Below are 27397 nucleotides of genomic sequence, written 5' to 3'. Positions count from 1 at the left end.
ACTAGCAATAATACTTACCCTCAACATCCAGCAGGTAGTCCCTCCAAAATGCAACCACACATTCCTCTGCCCTTCTTTTGTTCCTGCCCACTGCTGACAGTTCTAGTACATCCGCTGTGAGTGGGGATGGCTCGTGACAAAACAGCGGTCTGAAAGCATCTGGGTGCATTCTTATTGCATCAAGAACACCAAGGGTCTTCATCCCTCCCGAACCTGTAAAATGTATCATGAGAAGATACAAATATATTTTTAAATTGTAATTATACACAGCACATGAAGGGATGCTTATAAGACGTTAGTTTGTTATGAAAGGCCTTGTCTTTGACCACTATCTAAAACGTGATGTTCTATACGTTTTTTAAGATTTTAAGATTTAAGATTTTATATGATACATGCAAGCCTTTATTCGGAGTGTTTGGTTGTACACTGGCTTTTAAAAATATGTTAAAATCTTTCATTATTCTTAAACCTTGTAAGGTGTTCAGGTCTGTGGGACCCGTTGTCCCACAAATGATGCTATTTATTATGTCTTGTAACTCAAACTCATTGGCCTTGGCTCATTTTCTTTGAAGAACATAAAAAATAACTTATTTTCAATTAGTGTACACGGACACCCCCTACACATAACTAATACAAATGAGGTGTTCGGGTCTACTGGACCCAAGTGTAATAATTGTAGGTGCTATGAAACTTTGTACCTGCTATTCTCACACAAAGTTACAAAATTGTTACATTTCAAGTACTTTCACCTGTTCTGATAATGACTGATGATAATGAATGAAAAATCTTGTTTCCATTTTTTTTTTTTACCTTTTTTATAATTGAATTTCCTTGTTTACTCACAAAAACATGATCATATGATCTCACAGGAGTAAATGGCAAATATGAACCATAAATGATGTATATATCATTGGTAATTGAGCTTAAGTAAACCTTTTTACATAATTTTTTATGGCTGTATTGATTTAAAAGCCTAATAATGTGGTTGGTCCACCAGACCCGGGAACATTGGCTGTGGAACAAAAATATGAACACCTTAGAAGGGTTAATTTTGTTTGCTAAAAAATTGAGTGACACAAACCTTTAAAGTGCTCCACTAACTTGATGAACCAGCTGAAACATGATGATATCCTCCACCAAGAGATCTTTGTCTTCTATGCGTTTCAAAGGCCTTAGACGCCCAGCATTGGCCAGATAATCTGTAATAAATCATTGTATAGTATGAACAACACAAGATTAGATATATTCAACAAACTGTTCTTTACTGGAGGCCAGGCCTGTATGTGATGATGAAATTAGGTGATGCATGAATTTATATGAATGACATCTTTTATTTAACTCCTTTAATCACAGTAGTATATTTAGCACTGACCAAGCCTGGTTTAAACATTCATATGAAAGTCGGAAACAAATCACACAGATTGCAGAAATATAAAACAAATATGTGGCTTCACCACACTAATCAGGGCTCTGCATTTGAAGACAGGCAAGAGTGACATTCTAAAATGCTTAATAAGCACTTGAGAGCCCTGCTTAGTAGTATTTAGATTATTATTCACTGTAATAAACATATGTAAACATGTATATTGCACTCGTAACTAATAATAATAATACATTTTATTTATATAGCGCTTTCATGGTACTCAAAGACACACACAGGCTAAATATCGTCACCCAGTCAGATGATTGCAACTCAGCTAGCTAGCCAGCGGATGGAAGACCGAACATTCTTATTTAACCTATCTTTGCTGTAAAACGCGTACACCTACTCTCTCTTTACCCAAAGATAGGTGAAATCCAATAAATGCAGAACTACATTGCAATAAGCTGCGACTGAATAGCAAATTACAATGTGTTTGAAATTTAATAACAGGAGCGCAGCAATGGGTATTACAATTACCAATATGCTTCCATAACTGCTGCTGCTAGCTTTTTCTCCTAGTCAAAGTCAAATGTACATTGTACAGTAAATAAACTGTGGTTAATCAATCAATACATCTTATGTAAGCAGATTTATCAACTTACCTCTTCCTGGATTTCGACGACGATCCACCGAAACGCTGTCTCGTCTGGTAACGGGGCGTCCGCGTTGCATTGAGCTAGCTAGAAAGTAGCATGCTAGCCTGGAGCCAGGTCTGACTGGATTTGCAGTTCCACCCCTGAATAATCTCTGCATCTCCGAATCAGAGCTCTGTTGGACTTAATTTAATTGTCGAGACATCGTTGACAATAGCTCACCATTTCCTAAAATATTATTTAGAAGACCCACAGCTTCAGTTAGCCTCTCTATCCATTACAGCTCCACTTCAGCCAAACTATTATAATGACAGTGCCGGAATTTGACCGTCACAATACCGCTTCTTTGTCAACCAATCAGGAGCTGAGTAATCAAACTCCCTTCCTCCTTCAATCAAACTCTCTCACACACACTACTATACTTCTCACATACACTACTATACTTCTCACACATACACTACTATACTTTCTCACACACACTACTATACTCTCTCACATACACACTAATACATTCTCTCACATACACTACTATACTCTCTCACACACACACTACTATATCTCTCACATACACTATACTATACTTTCTCATATACAACTATCTCTCCTCTCACACATACACTACTATACTCTCTCACATACACAACTATACCACCCTCTCTCTCACATACACTACTATACTCTCACACACACTACTATACTCTCACATACACTACTATACTCTCTCACATACACTACTATACTCTCTCACATACACTACTATACTCTCTCACATATACTACAATTATACTCTCTCACATATACTACTATACTCTCTCACATATACTACTATACCTCTCACATACACTATTATACTCTCTCACATACACTACTATACTCTCACAACACTACTATAATACTCTCTCACACACACTACTATACTTCACATACACTACTATACTTTTCACATACACTACTATATACTCCTCACATTACACTATATAACACATGTAAAATGATTATAATAGTGTGTGTGTATGAGTATAGTGGTGTATATGCAAGATTATGATAGTGTGTGTAAGACAGAAGTATGAATTACCTCCTATACGGCCTCTCATACTTTCCTGCGTGTCTCTACGACGTGTAATGTTAGACAGCCAGTCACAAGCATTATTACATCTTGGTAGAAACATGCTGCATGCTTATTGGCTCACTGACCCTGATGAGATTTACTCCTTAGGTATTGGAATTGGGCATTGAATGACAAGGCGTTTTTGATGCTCGATACTTTGGCATTTTGGTCTGTGCCTAAAAAGTATTGAATTCGGTACCCAGCCCTAGCAAGCAGTTGAGTACCACTGAACGGACCTTTCATCTAAACTTTTTCTCTCTTTTCAGGTACTGTCCATGAAGAGTTTGAAGAAGCAGATGAAGAAGATAAAGAACATGACCGTGAAGGACATGGTGACCACCCTGGTGTCCTTTAACTGGTCGGTGTTGCTGGGCCTCCTTCTCGTGGCATTCAGTGTGGCCCGAGGATTTTGCCGAATCTTCTACAACACCTTCATGGGAGGCAGTCTGGTGGAGGGGGCCAAGACCATAAAGGTTACTATACATCATTCTAAAGCAATAGAGCATTGTATCCACAGGTCATTAAAACAAACTATATACAGTAGCTCACCTGGTTTAGCGGGCGCACCATGTACAAATGCTCAGTCCTTATGGCAGCGGCCGCGAGTTCAGTTCTGACCTGCGGCCCTTTGCTTCATGTCATTCCCCCTCTCTTTCCCGTTTCACGTCTCAAGCTGTACCCTCTAATAAAGGTCTAAAATGCTGTAATTAGCTGTTCCTAAATACCTAACCTGCCTCCACCCCAGGTGTCAGAGCTGCTGGCCAACATGCCTGACCCCACCCAGGATGAGGTGCGGGGTGAAGGGGAGGACCGAGAGAAGAGACCCCCCAAAGAGGACCTGGCTGACCTGGCTGACCTGGCTGTCAACACCAGTGAGACCGAGCTGCTGTCAGACATTTTTGGCCTAGACTTAAGAAGAGAGGGGGGCCAGTACAAGATCACCCCACATAATCCCAACGCCAGCCTGACCGAATTGCTCAACTCCCCGGTTCCTTCCCCGACCCCCCCAACCCCACCCGCAGCACCCCCACCTGAGCTCAGACGGAGGCATCAGGTGAGTCTAACTCATTTTTAGGGCCAGAGCACCGACGTGTGTGTGTGTGTGTGTGTGTGTGTGTGTGTGTGTGTGTGTGTGTGTGTGCGTGCGTGCGTGCGTGCACTAATTAGCATTTGCTAATTAGCACATAGTACACCTGAGGCTGTCATTAGTTTTGCAGGTATTTGTTTATAAAATATTATATAGTTTGGGACAAATTAAAATGTTTATCTGATGATGGCACATGAGGAATAGATTACGAATGTTATAACAATTCCTCAAATTCATGAATGTGTGTACCCAATTCCATGGCAATCTATCCACTATTTGTTGAGACATTTCAGTCTTGACCATTCTTTTGAAAAATTTAAAGTCCAGAAATAAACGTCCCTAGGTATTCTTTATTAAAGTGCTCATATTATTATTATCAGGTTCATAATTGTATTTAGAGGTTGTACCAGAATAGGTTTACATGGTTTAATTTTCAAAAAACACCATATTTTTGTTGTACTGCACATTGCTGCAGCTCCTCTTTTCACCCTGTGTTGAGCTCTCTGTTTTAGCTACAGAGTGAGACATCTCACTTCTGTTCCATCTTTGTTGGCAGTCGCTCATGCTCAGTACCTAGGTAAGGACTACTAGCCAGTCAGAAGCAGAGTATGAGGGCATGTCCTGACAGTACCTAGGTAAGGACTACTAGCCAGTCAGAAGCAGCAGCCTGGTCTCACTGAATTCCGTAAAATGGGCATGGACTGGTAACAGCTCATTCTGTGGTGGTGGTACGGAATGTGTGAAAATTCCGTGTGGCCACCACGGAAAAGAATACCAATGTAAAGTCAATGAGAAGATGACGTAGCACGGTAGTGAGTAGTATGTAAGGCTGGAATTCCAGGTAAGGAGGTTGGTTGGGGTGGTGGATGGGTAAAACACAGGACTTTCACCCAAGAGAGCGGACTTCGTGTGGCGTTTGTCAGTTGTGTATTTTTTATTTTTTTTTAAGCATGTCCCGCGTGTGGCACGGAACCATAAGCCCACCCACGACCTTTTCCTGAACCCAACCGTCCCGTTCTTGTCGCGTGTCACTGAACCGTAAGCCCACCCACGACCTTTTCCTGAACCCAACCGCTCTGTTCTTCTCGCGTGTCACGTAAGCCCGTGTTTCTTTTTCGGCAATCCGTGTTCATTTCACGGAATTCTTCCGTGGGCCCATCACGGAATTTGGCGATCCGTTGGCGATCCGTTGGCGATCCGCGTTCATTTAACGGAATTATTCCGTGGCAGTTTAACGGATTTTGTTGCAATTCAGTGAAACTGCCACGGATTTTGAGTTAAGGGCCCGTGTTCATTTCACGGAATTCTGTGAGATCAGGTTGGAAGCAGAGTATGAGGGCGTGCCCTGACAGTACCTAGGTAAGGACTACTAGCCAGTCAGAAGCAGAGTATGAGGGCGTGCCCTGACAGTACATAGGTAAGGACTACTAGCCAGTCAGAAGCAGAGTATGAGGGCGTGCCCTGACAGTACCTAGGTAAGGACTACTAGCCAGTCAGAAGCAGAGTATGAGGGCGTGCCCTGACAGTACCTAGGTAAGGACTACTAGCCAGTCAGAAGCAGAGTATGAGGGCGTGCCATGCTAGCAGCTAGGTGAGCATTATAACGTGTGTTCCAAAGTGACCACGTTTGTCTCTGAAGTAAAGGCTGGACTACAGTAGAGCTGTTTGGAGCAGTTTGTGAACAGTGTTTTCTGTTGGAGATGGTAAGTCCCTTTGGGTGGGTGGGGGGGGGACTTTGGGCTTTTTCACTGCACAAAAAGATATATAACACAATAAAGGAAAGGAAAAAAGCCAAAAAGCATAATATGAGCACTTTAAGAGTATAATAGTTAACTCTTGTACTCTGCTTCTTTAGGGCTGTGTGGGTATGGTTAGATCACATTTGACTAATAGTAATTAAACAAACCACCAACTGTCTTCAGATTGTAATTCAAATGTTGCTAGTAGCTATGCTATGCAGCTAAAATTCACTCAATTGGCTTGTTTGTCTAATTACATTTTCTGTTTCAGTCGAAGGGCTCTTCCTCAGAGGAGAAGGAAGCAACAGCAGAGACAGAATGTGAACCTGAGAAAGCATCAGAGTATGTACACATTTTTGTTATCTAATCTGATTGCAACAACAGACATTGTTAATATGGTGGCAGACAAAAACACTATGTACTGTATGCAGGGGCGTTTCTAGGACTTGAGGAGGTTCGGGGCTTAGCCCAGACCTATTTAAATAAACTGAATGAAATGCAAAACGCTGATTGGCTTGCCCAGCTTGTTAATAGCCAGTGTATGTTCATTTTAGCTTCCAGTTTGTAGATGTCAGTTAGATGTCACCAACATTTGATCTAATCATAACTGGTCTGGCAACCCACAGGCAGGGACGGACAGACAATTTGTGCGTTCTGGAAAAGTCCAGAACGGTCGTCCAACCGACGGCCGCCGGCACAAAAAAGTCTAATAAAGCGATATTAACAGCCAACAGCAGGGGGCGCTAATACGACCACTTACTGTATATGCTACGTTTAAAAGAAACTGAGGAAGAAGAGTAGGCCTACTAGTCTGTCTATCACCAATCCACAGCCTGGTCATGATGAGGGACAGACAGCAGAGTTAATTTCACATCAGTAAGAGGTACTGGTAAGTGCCAGGAGCAGGGCACATTATAATAAGGCTGCCTTTATCCCTATCTTAGCGATTTACGTAGTCAGCTATCAACATGGGTGTGCATCATGATTATGAAATTTTTTGTGCCATTTAGTGCTGTTGAACTTAAAGTGTTTAATAATTTGTGTTAGGTTAATTTGAAACATTACATGCATTAGAAATTAATCGTGGGTTGACCGCGATTTCACTTGGTTGTATATGAGAGAGCATATAATATGCAGAAAAGGGAAATACAGCTGTTGTTATCAAACAGAGAAAAAGCCCGACAGACAATTGCGGACCGACTGAATGCGTATGGATTTAAAAAAATCTACTTACTAGTCACTCCACATTTTTACAAAGTTGTAGGCCTACATTCTGTTTTAATTGCTTTAATATGCTTGTTTTATGTGTTGGTTTTATTGCTGTAACTGTTTTTATGTGCTAAATGTGCTGGTTTTACTGTAAAGCATCTTTTAGCCTACCATGTAAAGCACTATATAAATAAAATGTATGATTATTTAGCCTACTTTGCCATAAAAGTGAGCAGAGGGAATTCTTTTTCCTCGGAAATTTACCCTAAGGACTAGGCTTAATTTCAAACCCTTATTCATAATGCGAGAATATGTTTTACAACTATATGCACAAATCTCTATGAGCTATATCTAATTCTAAATATCTTTCTACAATTAATGATCATACAGAACAAACATGACTGGGCAAAAACTAGAAAAATAAGTAAGTGACTTCAATACACACTGTAAGCATATCTGTAAAACAATGTAGCCTATTATTATTCATGTTTTTTTTATTCTCACTCCCAAGCTCGAAGATGTGCTCGAAGTGACAGCACCAAAATAAAATGATTAAGAAGCTTTGAATACATTCCCACTCCCATCTCGTAAAATACGGACTTTTGGTCAGGTGCCGTTGTCGTCGTTATTGACGCTAAAAGTCTCCACCGCTGCACGGTGTGGGAGGACCCCCCTGCCTCCCCCCGCCCCACCACGTTGCACGGGGCAAATTTCATGGGGAGAGCAGCGTCGTCATATTTAAACATATACAAACTGGTTTCCCATAGCAACAATAGAATCAAAGATAGAATGGAATAGAATCAATAACCATTTGGAATGAAATAGGGCTTTGACTCCGAACTTCGATATTCGAATATCATTCGAATATTTAAAAAAATAATGACATTCAAACTAATATTAGGCAGCCCTTAATATTCGAACCTGTTATGGGCATTATTTTTTGTAAATGTGTTTGCTTGTAAACGTTGTTTTCAGTTCAGATTCCGAGGCTTTTTCACGCATTTCAAAATGTAACTACACGTCGCGGCGACGCACGTCTCTCGGCCATGGCTCGGTAGCGGTGCATTCCCCCCGAATTCTCAAAGAATGCTGGCTCGCCCGGGGCCAGGCCAGGGCCAGGCCAGCTCAGCGGCGTCTTTCTCCCGTCGCGTGCCGCTTTTTCTCCTACCTACACCGGCGCCGGACCCTGTCCCTTCTCCCCTTCCTACCTGCCTGCTCGCAGTGCTGCTGCACATGAGGAGAGAGCACAGAGGGGAGGGGGGGGCTGCTCCTCAGTCACACAACAGAAGAGAGAGGGGACTGTTTCGGGGCCACAGGAGAGAAATACCTTCCATGCTCGCTGGACAATACTGCCGACTTTTTTTTATTTTTTTACAGAAAGTCGCTGTCTTTTCTACAGAAAGTCGCCAGATTTATCGCTAGTCGCTTTTGTGAAAAAAAAGTTGCTGCCCACACACATACACGCCGGCTTGACGCACACACCAGCACACAAGTATAAACATCAGACCACTACGGTGAAAGCTCCGAACTTCCTGTCAGAAGCATACGGTTTGTGTTTAATCCAGGTTCTGGATTTTTTTTACTTAAGTTTGATACCAATATAGGTCTTACTGAAGGCATTTAATGAAAACATAAGAGGCATGTGATGTCATAACGAGACTTTTAAGAATGTTGAGAATCTGTGAATACTGAGACCTAACTTTAGTTCTGACACAAATTCACTCAGACGGCAGTTTGTATCCGAGAGTCATTTGACTGTGACAATCCAAAGGAGAAAACCACTGTGGTCCAGCAGAATACAAAGTTGGAAAACATGGAATTCAACTCCAGAGAGATTGAACCGCAAATTAATTTCTATCTCAGTTCACTTGAAGAACAAGTACGGTGTGAACTGAAGGACAGCGAGGCCAGGCTCACCCAGAGTGAATCTGAGGGAAGAGTTCACCTGATAATCCGAGAGGACTTGCTGGCCACTGTCCTCGATCAGCTCCAACAACAGAGAGAGGGCAGCAGTTGGAGCCATGAGAAAGAGCTGATGCAGAGGGAGATGTGTGACGTGAAAGTTCAGCTGGCTGAACGTGTCCCCTCCCCACCCAGGGGAACAGAGTTTCTGAAATCCCAGCTGGGAAAAATCAGCAACAGGCTGCGAAAAGCCCAAAAAGATCTGGACCTGCAGACCTTCTTTACAGAAGACCTGAAAGTTGAATTGGAGAAGATGAAGGGAGAGAAGGAGGCCCTTCAAAATAAAGTGGAGACTCAGAAGATGGAGCTTCATAAGGAAAGACAGATGCTCGCGGTAGCTAAGACCACCAACGTGAGGTTCGAGAGCGATCTGGAGATTGAGAGGGCTCACGCTCAGGAGCTGAAGAATGAGTTTACTAAGATGGAGGAAGCTCTCCGAAAATAGGAAGAAGAGGCAAAGGAGATACTGGAAAGATCCCAGGCCTCCCACAGAGCCCAGCTGGATGAGGCTCTGGCTGAACGTGTCCACTCCTCATCCAGGGAAACAGAGTATCTGAAATCCCAGCTGGGAAAAATCAGCAACAGGCTGCGAAAAGCCCAAAAAGATCTGGACCTGCAGACCTTCTTTACTGAAGACCTGAAAGTTGAATTGGAGAAGATGAAGGGAGAGAAGGAGGCCCTTCAAAATAAAGTGGAGGAAGGGCGTAAGGAAAGACAGAGGCTCGCTCTAGCTAAGACCACCAATGTGAGGTTGGAGAGCGATCTGGAGATTGAGAGGGCTCACGCTCAGGAGCTGAAGAATGAGTTTACCAAGATGGAGGAAGCTCTCCGAAAACAGGAAGAGGAGGCAAAGGAGATAGTGGAAAGATCCCAGGCTTCCCACAGAGCCCAGCTGGAGATGCAGGAGAAAAACAACAAGAACCTAATGGCTGCTCTTAACAAAAAGTTTCAACATCAGCTGGAGAGTGAGTGTGTCCTATGGCAGCAGGAGAAAAGCTCCCTGCTGGAGGAGAGAGAGAAAACGAGAGCCTCCTATGTGGCTCAGACTGACGAGCAAAGCTCTGTGAGTGACGCCCTCCTGGCTGATCTGAAGAAGGCTGAGCAGCAGCTGGAGAGTCATCTCAACGAGTGGAAGGAGGACAAGTCATCCCTCCTTCAGGCCACAGAAAGCCTGAAGCTGACTCAGCAGGAGCAGGAGTGGGAGGACCGAGAGCACCATGAGGTCCCAGCTGGTAGACCTTCAGAGCCAGATCATGAAAAAGCAGCAGAAGAAGAAGTGGTACAGAAAGCTTCTCTAAAGCCCGGCTGAGGAAAAGAAAATGCATTTTTACACAAATAATCTTATTTAATTTTTTTAATAAATGCATAAAAATGATGTCATGTTTGTTGGTCTGTTTAAAATGTGAAGTTGCACTACAGTCATGTGTAATATGAAATGCTTAGTTTGATGTATAACTCAGGGGACAAACACTCATAGGTTTACTACGAGTCTCATGTAGCTTTAGACTTTAAGACCAAACAGGTTTATTTAGTGTCACAGAGCCTTTCAAACACAGCTGCAATTCAATGTTTTAGGGCGAGTAAATGCTTTAGAATATTTGTAAACGCAATGAAGATTAAAATATAATCTCTATAAACAAGGTTAAACGTCGTCATACACTTGTTATTGTCTGGTTGTCAGAAATGTACAAGAATATCCATTAAAAAATGTTTGCTAGAAACTGGAATTATTTGGTAAAGATCAATTATCAGTTTACTTTTTGTTTTGGGAATAATCAATACATCCTATGATTTGACTACATGTAGTTTTGGTTTAATGATATAACAAAAACAAAAAAAAAAGTTTGAGTGATTAGAGCAAAAGGATGAAAAACAACATTCTATCCATATATCAATACATTTCTTAATCGGTGTTATATATTACTTGTCCCCAGTGCGTCCCTGCCCAAAGGCCAAGCTTTTGTTTCCAGATTTGTGTGGGGCATTAAACACTTCATTTCCTGCATTCTGGTGAATTGTTATGGACCTATTTCTACCTTTTTCTGAAACAATCCAAATATAAAAACATATTGGAATATATTGCAGTAAGGCTCTTAGGCATTCTGTATTGCTTTCAACAATTTATTCTCCTTTGGATCGACTTTCCTAATTACATCTGAGTCAGCACACGTAGCCTAGCATCATTTACTCTTCCCTCCTCTTTTGCATCTTTTGTTGGAGAAGTAACCTCCTTAAATGTGCATATGACAATTATTCACCTCAATGATACATTATTCATTTTAATTTATTAATAGACCCCTGGACTGTAATATTTCAGATGTTTGACCAAGATTTCTGCTCATGTTCAAAACTTTGTGCACATTCAAAATATAACTCATCCCATCTGTGTTCTCTGAGATTTGGAAAAGTCCTGATATTTTGAGAAAAATAAAGTTATAATAGGCTATTACAAGAATAAAGTCACTATATTTCAGAAAATAATCTACCTGCACCATAGCCTGCTGTACATTACGTGATTGCTCTGCTGATACGGTAGATCTCAGACCTCCTGACAGACACAGAGCCCCGTTTGGGAGTTTAGAGAAGTGGCTGTGTGGCTATGAAATGCCATTAAACCACAGGAACAGAAGACTTGCATTACCATACACTACTACCTGAATATTTTGACCAAAAACTCAAGATCCACTTAGTGGCTTTTTTCCCCAGAGCTTTCCAACACATTTCACGGTCTTCCTTGAGGTACCTCAGTTGACAGAAGTTGCATGAGATGCAGTTGAAAGTTTCAGGAAAACGCCTTTTCAGGAAAACGCAGTATTGTTAGCTGTGTGTAAGTGTAAATTGTTGTGTGATTGTAGGGGTGGACATGTAGAGAAACAAGAGAAACAACAGAAGAATGAGAAGATCAAGCCAAAAGTGAGAAGGCATCACACCTCAAAGTCAGATGAACCGGATCTGCATGAGTCTGCCTTCTTGAAGAAGATCATAGCCTACCAGAGGAAGCTGCTGGTACAGGACACCTTTCTATCCTTTTGTTTCAGCAACTCTCTCTGTAAACTTTCAGTCCAGCTGGAAACCCATTCACACAGTTTCTGTAACTGCTGGTTACATGTAGTGTCGGCAGTAAACATGAGGAGGAGGGTTCAGATGCTAAAGGGCTTGTTAACACTGTTAACTGTTGTTAAACAATTTTTGGTTGCTGTAATCCCTCCTCCTGTTCATACTGGCCAGAACCAGATTCATACCTTATGTGATACCAAAATCCACAGTCCTCGTTCTGTATAAAAACTGTATTCTGTAGTTCATCTGAATCTAAGGTGAGATTTAGCTGTCTGAGTTACACATATCTTCTACTCTCTAAATGTCCTCTTTGTTTCACCACTCCTTCACTGCAGCTCAGCACAGGAAACAAAGAGGGAAACGTCAAACTGAAAAAGCTGTACCTTTTGAAAGACACCCGCTTACTTTGTCTAACTCAGATTGCTGAAGCCCCATATTAACTTCCAATAATTAGAAGAATAAAGAAGCAATATTTTTTACACCGAACGGGGATTCTGGATTGTGTTCGCCACTACCTACTGTTGATAGACAATACTCCCATGCAGTTGAAGCAGTTGATTTATTTAGGAGTTTTGTTGGAAGTCCAACATCCAGTGCTCAGTCTGGAAGATCCAGAAAGACATTACTAGCTCTTCTCTCTGTCTCCCCTGCAGAACTACTTTGCCAGGAACTTCTACAACATGAGGATGCTGGCGCTGTTTGTTGCATTTGCAATCAATTTCATCCTCCTATTCTATAAGGTAATGGTATTGCAGAGATGTTGTCGGGTAACAGACGGGAACCTTAATTCTTCACAACCTTCTGTCCTTGTACCACATGGAGAAAGAGAAGTAACGGCACATTCAGACCAACAAGCACTACAGTAAGACACTGCAGGGAGCAGTGTTCGTGTGATACAGGATACAGGATAATGAATTAGATTATCTAATCAGGTCCGACTTTGAAAAACACTGGAGTAGCCTATAACCAAAGATCCTCTATAAAGTATTTAATCTGTCCCCGTTCATGTGGTTCCACAGCTGAGTGAATGGGATGTTTAAATAAGATAATTATCAGGTCTACCTAGTAGACATAAATGTACGTTTCTGTGACACACGGGACACGAACCCCCCCCCAACCTCCCTCCCTCTGCGGCATTTTGGCCTTTCATACTACTCGCTACTGTTGTCTCTTTTAATACTAGGTCATCTTAAAGCGCAGCGGAGCTGCTGCTCTGCCCGCTGCGTTCCACAGACACGCTGAAGGGTGATTTTTGCATCGTATCTGATGCTGAGAGCCACTGACCAAGCGTCTGTAATTAACGGGTTGATACTCCATGTTATTATAAGCTTTGGGGTAATTAACCCCTCTCTGACAATCTATAAAAACCTTGAAGATTCTTAGCTTTACAAAGGTAGAATATTTTATTGTGAGGCTAAAGTATAGGATTGCCCGTTTTATATCTTATACAACATTTGCATTTACTGTCGTCTTGTTTTATTCTTACAGGCCTCGCTGGATTTCTACATTTAAACGACTAATGTATTGTCCCTGCCAGGTTTCTACATCCTCATCTGTGGTTGAAGAAAGGGAAGTGGTGTACACCAGCAGCCAGGCACACAGCAGTGTTCAGTGGGATCCACTGGGAGGAGAAGCCATGGAGACAAAGGAGGAGGTGATGGACGAGGCTGGGGAGCCCCTGAAGCCCGTCACAGTCCGTTTTGTCCTGGAGGAGAGCAGTGGATACATGGAGCCCATGTTACGGATCCTGGCTGTCATGCACACTGTCATCTCCTTCTTCTGCATCATTGGATACTACTGTCTCAAGGCAGGATGCTGACTATTGATACAGTAGAAAATAGTTTTTTTTAATCATTATCATTATCATTAAAAACCTTTATCAGTTAAATCCTAACAAATCATTTCAGTCAGTCATTTAATCATTTTCTCAGATATTTCCTACACAAGGTTTTGAATTTTCTGAAATCAGTGTTCTGTGTGTGTGTGTGTGTGTGTGTGTGTGTGTGTGTGTGTGTGTGTGTGTGTGTGTGTGTGTGTGTGTGTGTGTGTGTGTGTGTAGGTGCCACTGGTGATCTTTAAGCGTGAAAAGGAGGTGGCTAGGAAGCTGGAATTTGATGGCCTTTATATCACAGAACAACCATCTGAGGATGACATCAAAGGACAGTGGGACAGACTGGTAATCAACACACAGTGAGTAGACCCTGTGTGTGTGTGTGTGTGTGTGTGTGTGTGTGTGTGTGTGTGTGTGTGTGTGTGTGTGTGTGTGTGTGTGTGTGTGTGTGTGTGTGTGTGTGTGTGTGTGTGTGTGTGTGTGTGTGTATAAGAGTATTTGTGAGCTTGTAGTTTGTGTTATACAGTATATGCTACAACATCCATTGAAAAACGCCTCACTCAGTTCAAGATTATGCCTCACTTCTGTTGGAAAAGTAAGACTGAGGACGGCCAAATACTTCATGTCCTGTGATATGGTCCAGGAGTTTTGGACCGGGATACATGATAAACTATGTCAGACTACAGGGACCCAGGTTCCATTCAGCCTGAGATTGTTTGTTCTGGGAGATGGGTCAATCCTAAGAGGGACGGATCAGCACATAAGAAGCTGGGTCCAGACTAGTTTAATGAGTGGGCTTGTGAGAGGGCTAGGGTGGCGGCATTTGAAAAAATGTCATATAAACGGTTTGCCAGATTGGATGTCTAGACTAGAAAATGGAGAAAGTAGCTGAACTTTCTGGAGGACTCCTAAGAAGCTTTGTGCTGGGGAGAGACGTAAACAATGTGCTTATGATTTATTCACATATACATATGTTTATTTGGTTTACAGTTTATTGGCTATTTGGTTATTATTTTATTATATTGTCTTGAATGTTATGGGTATTATGTCATCTTTTCTTAAATTTTGTCTAAGTGAGTGGTGATGACAAGTGTGGGGGGGGTGTATGTTCATGTTGTAAAATGACTGTTTTTTATGTTGTTTCAAAAACAAAAAAACAAATAAAAAGTGTTAATCATAAAAAACATCCACTGAAAAGACAAGTGGCAATAACCTGGGCCGTGTGTGAAGAACTGAGAGGGAATACCTGAGAAGTGGTTTAAACGTTTCTGTTATTGTTGTTGCAGTTCTTTATAATATTACAGCCTTTAAGTGACTCATGAGCCTTGTGTCCTCTGATTTTCAGATCGTTCCCCAATAACTACTGGGATAAGTTTGTGAAGAGGAAGGTAGGTGTCACTGTTTTTATTAGACCTGGGGCCGTATTGTCAAAAGATCTTATCTTGCCACCAGGAGTCCTCCTAAAGTTAAGAGTTTGAGGAGCTATTCACAAAGCTGCTGAGAGATATTTTACTAACGAAAAAAAGAGAACTCCTGAGCTAAGAGAAGGAGCAGAGTTGACCGCGTTGCTAGGGATGACATCATGTTCCTCAATAAACAGGAGTGTGAAGAACAAATTAAAATTGATTGATGGATAGATTGATTGATGGTTAGATCAATCATTCTGAGGGCTGAGTCTGACACCATCAGCACTGCAAACTGAAACTAAAAGTTTATTATCCTTCTACAGTACAGGCCAAAAGTTTGGACACACCTTCTCATTCAATGTGTTTCTTTATTTTCATGACTATTTACATTGTAGATTCTCACTGAAGGCATCAAAACTATGAATGAACACATATGGAATTATGTACTTAACAAAAAAGTGTGAAATAACTGAAAACATGTCTTATATTTTAGATTCTTCAAAGTAGCCACCCTTTGCTTTTTTTGATAACTCTGCAAACCCTTGGTGTTCTCTCAATGAGCTTCATGAGGTAGTCACCTGAAATGGTTTTACCTTCACAGGTGTGCTTTGTCAGGGTTCATTAGTGGAAGTTTTTTCCTTTATTAATAAAAAAGCAAAGGGTGGCTACTTTGAAGAATCTAAAATATAAGACATGTTTTCAGTTATTTCACACTTTTTTGTTAAGTACATAATTCCATATGTGTTCATTCATAGTTTTGATGCCTTCAGTGAGAATCTACAATGTAAATAGTCATGAAAATAAAAAGGAAACGCATTGAATGAGAAGGTGTGTCCAAACTTTTGGCCTGTACTGTATTTTTACAAAACACTGGCGTGATGAGGCACATACCGACTGTGAGTAGGTCTTAGTAATGTGGTTCGCACGACGTGTTGTCGAACTGGGTCGGAAAGCAAACGTGTTTATAAGTGACCCGGGCTGCAAAAGCCGGCGATCATAAAGAGGGGGGAGACGTGAAATAGTTTAAAAAATGGTGCACATTTTTAGACAGCCTCCCTGGTAGACATTCATAGTGTTGAACGTCTTCCAGCGAGCACAGCGCTCGATTGTTCGCTTAAAAAATGACAGAAATAGTTGTGTCAAGAAAGAAAAAAAGAGAGCTTGAGAGAGAAGTTCAAACCCTGGCTCCTTTCTCATGTCCACACAGCTGAACAACCACAATGTGAGGCCCAACATACCAGATTACAAAATAATTGCACATCTTAAGTTTATCTGGCCAGGGGGGAGCTATGTGCCACGTTAAGCTTTCTGTCTCACAGACCTGCTCTAAAGGCTGATTTATGGTTGTGAGGATTTATACTTGTGCCTGGTGTGTCTGCGTCAATCTGGCGTAGATCTTGAAGAGAATACACATTTTGTACACATTATAATTTGTTTAACATGTGCAAATATTCTTTTTTTACCTCAACCTCAAACAAGATAAAGACTTGCGCCCTGTGAACTTTGCCGCCCCCCTAAGGGGTGCCCGGACCCCAGGTTGGGAACCAGTGGTGTAGGGTATGGCGTAGGTTCGGTAACTATGTGTACTGTCGTGTAGATTCAAAGCAGAACCATAAATCAAGCTTTACTCCTGTCTCTCACACACCCAGTCTCTATCGCTCCATCTCTCTTTTCTCTGTCTGTACAGTAATGTCAGACGTGTTATATATACACATTATTTGATCAGCTGTGCAGTGAACCCACAGAAGCAGCATTTGGGTCTTTTCACAGTTTTTACCAATGACTAATTTGGCTAATGCAGGTTAGAAAGTACTGACTTCATAAATCAGGTTTTAACTCCCAGACATCAAAACGGTTCAAAATAAACAGGGTAGCCCTTCTATGTCTGTATAGACAGTTTGTTTTGATATTGTATCAACCAAGGCTTGGTCCCACATTCTTCCTGTAGTTCTGGGAAGGTTCAATTGAAGATTAATCAGGCTGAATCATGTGAGTCTGTAGCTCTCGGTGGCTCTAGTATAACACAGTGTGGTGCTGGCAATTTAAGAAAAAATACAATTTATTTGAATCTATGTGAGATGTTGTTCTACTGGTAAGTGTTTCTTCAAGGAGGTCTGCTCTTCCTCAGGTGATGGATAAATACGGAGAGTTCTACGGCCATGACCGCATCAGTGAGCTGCTGGGAATGGACAAGGCTGCTCTGGACTTCAGCGACTCTCACAAAAAGAGAAAGCCCAGGAGAGACAGCTCACTGGCGGCTGTGTGAGTATTCTGTGTGTGTGGGTGAGGGTGAGGGTGTGGGTGTGTGGGTGAGTGTGTGGAGACAAATATCTATTGATACTTTACTGTACACTACTTGATTTTAATAAATTAGCTATTTAACAAATAACTTTATTAACACCTAGATTTCATTCATTTTAATAAGTTTCTATACACATGAAGCTGTATTATATTGTGGCAATAATCCATCTGCATGCATTAAACTACCAATTTAATTTAGAGAGTGCCTCTATTAAGGCATTAAAATCACAGAAGATAAAAAACACGGAAGGTGATGTACTAAGCATAACTTGTTCAGTAATGTTAACAATATCCATAGCAGTCTGTGGCGGGCTGGCCATAGTTATCATATACTGACCAGGACAGACTCAGACCCAGTCAAAGCACATTCACATCTGTATTTTAAGTGATATATTTTATATGATAAAAAAGGCAGGATTTTTTATACTGTTCAGGTTAAAAGTCAAAGTTGATTTTCTTGTTCCAAAGCAGCGTGCGAAGGCAGAATACCAGATAGACGAAAATGAAATGCTGACAGATAGATTTGTTTTTCCTTGGTTTCGTTGGTATGAATTATTCCCACCAGCTGATCTGGACACACTTGAAATTGGAATGGGAGTTGATGGTATCAGGTTTTTCTAGCAGGACACATGGTATCAGACATGATGGTCCTCTGTGAGTCTCTTCTCCCTCTGTTATCAGGCTGAACTCCATCGATGTCAAGTACCAGATCTGGAAGCTGGGCGTTGTATTCACAGACAATGTGAGTATGTAGTGATTCACCATCTGGCTCTATCTCTATATGCTGAATTTCCCCTTCACAAATAACAGGGTTTCCAAAAACAATTTCTTATTTTCAAATTTAAGAATTTAAATATCATCATGATGCTCCATGGGTTCCATGCAATCCATAAATGCTGTTTGTGCATGATGATAAAATGTAAAACTGTGGCATAATTTGCCATCGTTGCTGACATTTTCTGAATTTTGATTCAAATTAACCACACTATCACTACATTATACTATATTGTCTTACACTGACTTATTGAATAAGGATTCAGCTATTACTGGTATGGTTTCTAGCAGAAATGGGAATATTTAGTAAAGTATGTATTTATTACCTATGCGTGGACAACAACACATTCTAAAATCCCCAAATCTTGAAACTGCTTCTTTATTATTTAAAAACAATTATTATGTAATTATTCCAAACATGCACAAAGGACATCTTGTAAAAAATGTTAAGAAATATAACAGTAATGTATTCAAAATTATAGTTAATATCTACTCAGTGCAGGGCTTACTACATGTTATCTGTCTCACTGTTATTATGAGAAGATATGGTCCAGTTAATGTCTAATTATGGGGTCATTAAAAGTCACTTCATATGACATTTTCATGAATTGAGACATTAACCTTCAAATAAAGCCATAAAGTGTACATTGATATCCACAGTTGTCCATACGTATCTGTATTAGTCACTAGCTTGACTAACCTCTCTCTCCGTCGCTCCCTGCAGTCCTTCCTGTATCTGGCCTGGTACATGACCATGTCCATCCTAGGTCACTATAACAACTTCTTCTTTGCTGCCCATCTGCTCGACATCGCCATGGGCTTCAAGACTCTCCGTACCATCCTGTCCTCAGTCACACACAATGGAAAACAGGTAAACAACTACTGTACATCCTCCGCTACAGTCAACAGAAATACAACTGCATTTGCACGCTTGTACCCAAACACCTACCTGCAACTACTCTGTGTAATGCATAGGATTGGGTACCGTTTACTTTTTTTCCCGGTATGGTACCGATACCGGTACCTGGAATTTGGTTCCGGTACCCAATGTTACCTTTTTATGGTACATTCCCTCTGCAATAACAAAAATAAATTTTGGTTGTAAAAATAATTCCAAACCTATTTATCCTATTTACTTAGAATATTTTGTTATTTATTTAGAACATTTTACACGCCACACAAAAACCCTCCAAAACCCGTCCCTACAAACTATCTAATAATTATTAATTTCTTACACTGCACTGTATCTTTTGTTCTTGTATTTGTATCTTATTCTATTTTAGCCTGTTTTTATTTTCTATCTCTTTTAAACTGCTTTTTAATGTTTTATGTAAAGTGTTTTGAATTGCCTTGCCCTACAAATGTGCTATAGGAATAAAATTGCCTTGCCCTACAACCTCAGCTTGTCAGTCCGTCAATAGGGCATAGTGAACACAGTGGTGCCTGCCTGTCACAGAGGAAGCCTAACATTAACCATACCGTGACAGCTTTCTCCTCGCCGTTATATACGCTGTCTGCGTGGAGTTTTGAAAAGTGTAACGACACTTGCAACCGCTTTACCGACATTGTCGTGACCCACTGGGACTTAAACAAAGGAAACGTTGTTTCGATCCATCCGCAGCACAGCTCTGTGGGTGTGTGTGGGTGTGTCTGTGTGTGTCTGTGTGTGTGTCGGAGCTTTGCTCTCTGTCAACATGCAGAGAAGACAGATATGCTCGCGCTTATGCGCTCTCGGGTACCGAAACTTGGCACCGTTTGATTTAACGTGAATCGGTCCTCGGTAGTACCAACGTTATTCGGTCGGTACCCAAAAAAGTACTGAGTTCGTTACCCAACCCTAGTAATACATAGTAACAAATAAATCATTCATTCCTTATCTCATGTTCCGATAACAGAGTCTAATAAAGACCAGAGGCTGGAATGGTTTTTCACTCTTTACTGGATTCCCTCAGGTCGAGTTGAACAAACTGTAGAAAGAATGTTACATAAATATATTCCAATCATACAAATGTGAAATTGTGAAATTGTTGCCATTTTTATATGTACTATACTACTTCTACTATACCTTTCTCTCAGTACAATGTAATATTTTGTGATAAGCATGCATACCAATATCTCTGCCAAAACGAACAACAACATTTAAATGTATCTTAACAAACCATGATATGGAAAATGTTGCAGCTGACATGTGAAGCTTGTCAATTTTATGCACCCTGTTAATTCAAGGTAAATTAGCTTAATTAGCTTAAAAAAAAAAAACTAAAAACAGTATACATTTGATTAAAATTATTGCAGATCAAATATAATGTCTTTGCAGTACTTCCAGGCATATGTAATCAAAACTTCACCAAGGAAAGTGGTGAACTGTGTGCTTGTTACAGACACCATTCTAGTATAGTATAGTAATAGGGGTTTTGAACTAGCCAAAATGACACCAACACAGAAATAATACACGGGTCCTGATATACCGATCAACCATTAGACATAGAATTTCATGCAGTATTTTACAGACCGTGTCACATTTCTTTTAAAGTATGTCAAAATGACGTTTTCTGTGTATCTAGACTGTCATGCAGCCTGGTCTCTTCTTCTGTCTTCCAGCTGGTGTTAACAGTTGGCCTATTAGCAGTGGTGGTGTACCTCTACACTGTAGTGGCCTTCAACTTCTTCAGGAAGTTCTACAACAAGAGTGAAGATGGAGAACTGCCAGACATGAAGTGTGACGACATGTTGACAGTAAGTATGATAGATAGATAGATAGATACATAGATACATACATACTATCTTTCTTTCTTTATTGATCCCGAAGGGGAAATTCAAGGTCCCAGTAGCTTAAAGACATCACACACAACATACACATACATCATAAACAGGATGATAAAATAACAAATGGACAATAAAAGAAAATATACTAAATAAAAAATCCACATGAATGTACTAAGGGATGTATAAGCATGACATGCTTGCAGTGACAGGGCAGGGACTGACCCTGTGATTCAGTCTGCATGGTAAGGTGCTCTATGAGAATGTGTGTCATGGTGGTAGTGCAGATAAGTCCAATAGTAAAGGATAAAGTCTAGAGACCAGCATTAAATATGGGGTGATAAATGTAAAGCTTTAAGGTGCTGTAGTGCAGTTAGACACATTCTTAACCTGTTGTGCTTTACTGTAGAACGGTAAATACAGTTGACTTGGTTACAATGGCTCAGATATATTTATATTTATATTATATATTTGGTTACAATGTTACACAGCTCTCTTTACACTTATGCTAGTAGATCTTTTTTTGTCGGTGCGGTCCAAAAATAGACACCAAAACAAGTTCCTTCCTGAGGTGCAGAGGCACCTTGGCTCCATCCTGCGCTTCGCGCCGCCCAAGACGATCGTGATTGGTTTAAAGAAATGCCAATAAACCAGAGCACGTTTTTCTCCCATCCCAGAATGCTGTGTGGACTAGCCAGACCCTCCTCCACAGTGCTGTGGAGGAAGGTCTGGCAATGCAAGACTACACTTGTATAAATGTAATTATGCACTAGAACGTAATTTCGCTACTTATTACCCACATATTTATTACCACACAGTAAAATAACTAGTTTCCCAGCAGGAGGGTAGAAGACACAAAATCAATGGTCAATTTATTGACAATCAAGCGGTTCAATGTTTGCGGTTTGGGTGGGACCCAACACACACACTGCCGGAACGGGCTGGAGCAGAACACACACACTGCGGGACCGGGCGGTAATGGTCAGAAATCCACCGGGAGGGGGCACCGGCAGGATTAAGAAAACAGTCCCACACAGGTCTCTAGTGTTATAACGGGGGGCACGTCCCCCTAGGGGAACCACTGGCATAACGGCATAACTTTGTTGGTCTGTGTTCACTGTGAGCATAATAACAACATTTGACATGGGGACAGGAACAAATACCTGATGTAACAGGAGAGTAGAGATGAGGTTAGCATTTAACGAATGAGCTTGAAATTAATGACGGATGTGGATCAAAGGTGGGTTGGTGTCATTTCTGGTAACTTTTCAAGCAAATGATCTGATACTAAAATTACTTTTGTTAAAATGTCTTTTTTTGGTCACCTGCAGTATTGTTATGTATGCATGGTCCCACTTGCTACAGTATCTATTCACTGCTGTTCTGGCTGCTAATGTCAGTAAAGCCTGTCTCATTGAAATTAAGAAGTATCCTTAAGGAGTCTGTCTGTAAGAGGGTCCAGCTCCATTTATGGACAGAAAGTCATGGGTCAGAGCTTTTAGTCTTACGTTGTTCACCCTCAGGCTCTGTATGCAGTTCAGCTGAGCTGCTGAAGATTACATGCTCATTTCTGTCAGTTTCTTTTCCAGGCATCTGTTTTTAGGAATAGGATAAGAATAATGAATTTTATGCAACTAATCTGGGGTGATATCATGATGCAAGTTCAATTTAAGGCTCTCAGGGTACAGTTACAGTGATGACCCTGGATAATGGGATCTGGAATGTAAAATCGAAACAGGACACCAGTTTTATGATGCCGGAGCAGGTTGGCTACAGTAGCAACATACATAAGCTACCATTGTGATTGATCCTGGTTAAACATGAACCAGCTCTGTGGTACAGGAAAGTGATACTGAAGTTCACTTGATGCCACAGGCCATGCGATAGTAACAGTGAAAGCATGTATTGTGTGTTTTTAAACTTTGGTGGTGTAACTCTTTACATTTACATAGGGCTGGGCGATATGGCCTAAAAATAAAAAAAAATAAAAATGATTTAAGATTTAAATAGATTTTTTTCTCCCCCTACTTAAAATCAATCTGCAGATGACAAAGAAATTGTTCAATACAAGTTTTAACTTTTAAATTTTGTTTTGACTCATACACACACGCGCACACACATTGGGGCATGTATACCATTATGATTATCCATGCCAATTTTGTGGAAATATAAAATGGTTTGAGTGTTTTCCCTACCATTGTTTTTAATTTTTCAAATTTTTTTTTGGGGGGGTTGCTATATATTTAACAACAACAAAACGGATGCGTGAGATAAAGCTGTTTCCACACATAGCTTACAGGTAATTCACTTCTCGTTCCTCGCTAAAAGTTCAAATCATTTTAACATTATTGCGCAACCTTGCCCCTGTTTTCACCTGTTGCTGAGTAACGTACATTAACATGCCATGGTCTCTTGAATGTAGCATACCTGTAGCAAGCTCCTTCGTAGCAACTAGCCGTAAAAACAAACGTCGAAGAGGAGCTCCGTTATACAGAGCGGCGATTACTAGTTGTTTAAGCCGCTACAGACCTCCGTCACAGCTCGGTCGTATCAACAACAGAGTTCCTCAACACCGCCTCTGGTGCCCCGCATGGTGCTCCTTCAGGTCAGCGGTAGCTGGTGGTTCAGTTATCTGACAACAGACCTTTTTTAAAGCGGACATGTTGACATGTCATAGTAGGAAAAGCACAGGTGTATTCAAAACCATTACTGATGGCTGCATTCCACTTAGGAGAGGCCCTGGTGTTGTGCGTGCTAGCTCACTGGGACATTTGATGGAATGGAGCCATCGTTAAGGTTATCAGTTTCAGCTGTGCTTTTCCTACTATGACAAGTCAACATGTCTGCTGTGAAAAAGGTCCATAGGTGACTGTCAGCCGGGGACAGAGCACCACTGCCGGTCATTTCGGCGGAGATTACGGATAAGTAAAGTAATGAAATGACTATTTAAGAAAATAATTAATGTTAGTCCCTGTCGCTGCCATGTTTTTTGTGTATCTCTATGGCAAACGGGGGGGGGGGCTGAGCCCGTTCGGAGCTACGGGAGCCCAGAGGGGAGCGTTGGCGGATGTTAAGGAGAAAATCGATTTTCATTTTAACAAATCAACATTAACTACACATTCGTGTTAATCGATAAAATTGATTTATCGCCCAGCCCTACATTTACACTAAGGTCTGGGTATTAATGCATCTCATGCCTACCATACACAAGAAGACTTTGAGCAGACTTTGACAAGACTAAAGTCTGAGACCAGCTCACATCTAAAGATAACCATCTCACATCTAACGTTAAAGACTGTCATCATATGTAAAGACTGGGGATCTTGCAGGGTCACAAATTGCAAGATTACGACTACATTTGTTTTGTGCAAGTTCTCCCACTTAAAAAGATGAGAGAGGCCTGTAATTTTCATCATAGGTACACTTCAACTATGAGAGACAAAATGAGAAAACAAATCCAGAAAATCACCTTGTAGGATTTTTAATGAATTTATTTGCAATTTATGGTGGAAAATAAGTATTTGGTCAATAACAAAAGTTCATCTCAATACTTCGTTATATACCCTTTGTTGGCAATGACAGAGGTCAAACATTTTCTGTAAGTCTTTACAAGGTTTTCACACACTGTTGCTGGTCTTTTGGCCCATTCCTCCATACAGATCTCCTCTAGAGCAGTGATGTTTTGGGGCTGTCGCTGGACAACACGGACTTTCAACTCCCTTCAAAGATTTTCTATGGGGTTGAGATCTGGAGACTGGCTAGGCCACTCCAGGACCTTGAAATGCTTCTTACGAAGCCACTCCTCGTTGCCTCATGCTGAAAGACCCAGCCACGTTTCATATTCAATGCCCTTGCTGATGGAAGAAGGTTTTCACTCAAAATCTCACGATACATGGCCCCATTCATTCTTTCCTTTACACGGATCAGTCGTCCTGGTCCCTTTACAGAAAAACAGCCCCAAAGCATGATGTTTCCACCCCCATGCTTCACAGTAGGTATGGTGTTCTTTGGATGCAACTCAGCATTCTTTCTCCTCCAAACACGACAAGTTGAGTTTTTACCAAATATTTCTATTTTGGTTTCATCTGACCATATGACATTCTCCCAATCCTCTTCTGGATCAATCAAATGCTCTCTAGCAAACTTCAGATGGGCCTGGACATGTACTGGCTTAAGCAGGGGGACACGTCTGGCACTGCAGGATTTGAGTCCCTGGTGGCGTAGTGTGTTACTGATGGTAGCCTTTGTTACTTTGGTCCCAGCTCTCTGCAGGTCATTCACTAGGTCCCCCCGTGTGGTTCTGGTTTTTTTGCTCACCGTTCTTGTGATCATTTTGACCCCACGGGGTGAGATCTTGCGTGGAGCCCCAGATCGAGGGAGATTATTAGTGGTCTTGTATGTCTTCCATTTTCTAATAATTGCTCCCACAGTTGATTTCTTCACACCAAGCTGCTTACCTATTGCAGATTCAGTCTTCCCAGCCTGGTGCAGGTCTACAATTTTGTTTCTGGTGTCCTTTGACAGCTCTTTGGTCTTGGCCATAGTGGAGTTTGGAGTATGACTGTTTGAGGTTGTGGACAGGTGTCTTTTATACTGATAACAAGTTCAAACAGGTGCCATTAATACAGGTAACGAGTGGAGGACAGAGGAGCCTCTTAAAGAAGAAGTTATAGGTCTGTGAGAGCCAGAAATCTTGCTTGTTTGTAGGTGACCAAATACTTATTTTACCGAGGAATTTACCAATTAATTTACCAATTAATTAATTAAAAAATGTGATTTTCTGGATTTTTTTTACTCAATTTGTCTCTCATAGTTGAAGTGTACCTATGATGAAAATTACAGGCCTCTCTCATCTTTTTAAGTGGGAGAACTTGCACAATTGGTGGCTGACTAAATACTTTTTTGTCCCACTGTAGCTAGCTAAGCTAGTTAGCTGGTAACTAGAGAAAGCTTTCCAATTTTCTGTTCTGCCGTAAATGCAGATGAATGTCTCCAGTACCTGGAGGTCTGTGTATATCTGCCTGTAAGACTCCTGTTGGATGACTCACTTCAGAAGGGTTTAAAATCAGCAACTTTCCCTCTTTTTACATTTTTTTTAAAGATTATTTTTTGGGCTTTTTATGGCCTTTAATCGAAAGGATAGCTTGAAAACAGTAAAGGGGAGTGAGAGGAGGGACGACATGCAGCAAAGGGCCACGGGTCGGATTCGAACCCGTGCCGCTGCCTCAGCCTACATTGGGCGCACACCACTGGGTGAGCTAGAGGTCGCCCCGGCAGCTTTCCCTTTTTAGCGTTTAGCTTAGCATGGCGCCATAGCAACCATAAATAAAACCGGCTCCAGCCTGTTTGGTTCTTCCTGTTTGTTGCTGTGGGAGCGCACCCATTGGTTCCTGACAATGGTCATATGATTTAACTTCACTACCAAGACTCAAAACTTACAATAATATCAAACACGTTTGATTTTGTCGGAATGTCAAGACGGGAATAAAGACTGACTGGGACGGAGTTTTATGACCACCTTACACCAAACAATGGAGACGAGGGGAGCGCGCAGACTCTAGCAAGGCTCTCAGGATTTCATTCCGATATTGGAAATTAGTCTGCGACGGTGGAATCGAATGAAAAGTCATTTGGCGCAAGGTCGGCATTAGCCTAACAGGTATACTTGGGTAGGAAGTCTTAACATGTCATATAAATCAAGTCTTGTCTGTGGTGGTGGGAGGAAACGGGTAAAGACACAATGAATTACTGCTGTGATGAGGCTGTTCCCTGCTGCCAAGTCATCTGAAAGAAATACTATATAAGGGCTCTATGGTGTGTGTTTTCTGGGGGGTGGGAGGGGGCCTTCTCTCACCCGGAAATTTCAGGACACACTCTAATCCCCTATAGTCAGTCACCCATAGCATTCCATAGAGCTCTGCTGTTTCCTATTAAGGGGCCACGGGTGGCAGTTCTACTGGTCTACAGAGGGGTGACAGGGGCTTAGTGGGAAAAGGAGATAGACTGATGAAGGGCCACTGCCCCTGGCAGGTTTTTGCTCTTTCCTCTCCTCCCTTTATATGAATAAATCCCTTACAATAACACTTACAGCAGGATGAGATGATCTGAGCTGATCGCTTCTTTTCTGTTCACTTGTTCCTCTCT

At 41.3% G+C, this 27397-nt stretch overlaps 1 protein-coding gene across 1 annotated transcript in view; it reads left to right on the top strand.

The window, feature by feature from the left end:
* ryr2a (ryanodine receptor 2a (cardiac)) overlaps positions 1-27397 on the top strand; it is a 270453-nt gene that overhangs the window by 231464 nt on the left and 11592 nt on the right. Inside the window, 12 exon segments of the mRNA XM_039787778.1 lie at positions 3391-3597; positions 3870-4178; positions 6222-6292; positions 11977-12127; positions 12832-12918; positions 13716-13985; positions 14238-14368; positions 15355-15397; positions 17544-17677; positions 18398-18458; positions 19215-19361; positions 21092-21226. Of these exon segments, the coding sequence (XP_039643712.1) occupies positions 3391-3597; positions 3870-4178; positions 6222-6292; positions 11977-12127; positions 12832-12918; positions 13716-13985; positions 14238-14368; positions 15355-15397; positions 17544-17677; positions 18398-18458; positions 19215-19361; positions 21092-21226 (1746 nt within the window).

This window comes from Perca fluviatilis, chromosome 21, assembly GCF_010015445.1.
Source record: "Perca fluviatilis chromosome 21, GENO_Pfluv_1.0, whole genome shotgun sequence".
Classification (NCBI taxonomy): domain Eukaryota; kingdom Metazoa; phylum Chordata; class Actinopteri; order Perciformes; family Percidae; genus Perca; species Perca fluviatilis.
This window is presented reverse-complemented; position numbering and strand designations above follow the sequence as displayed.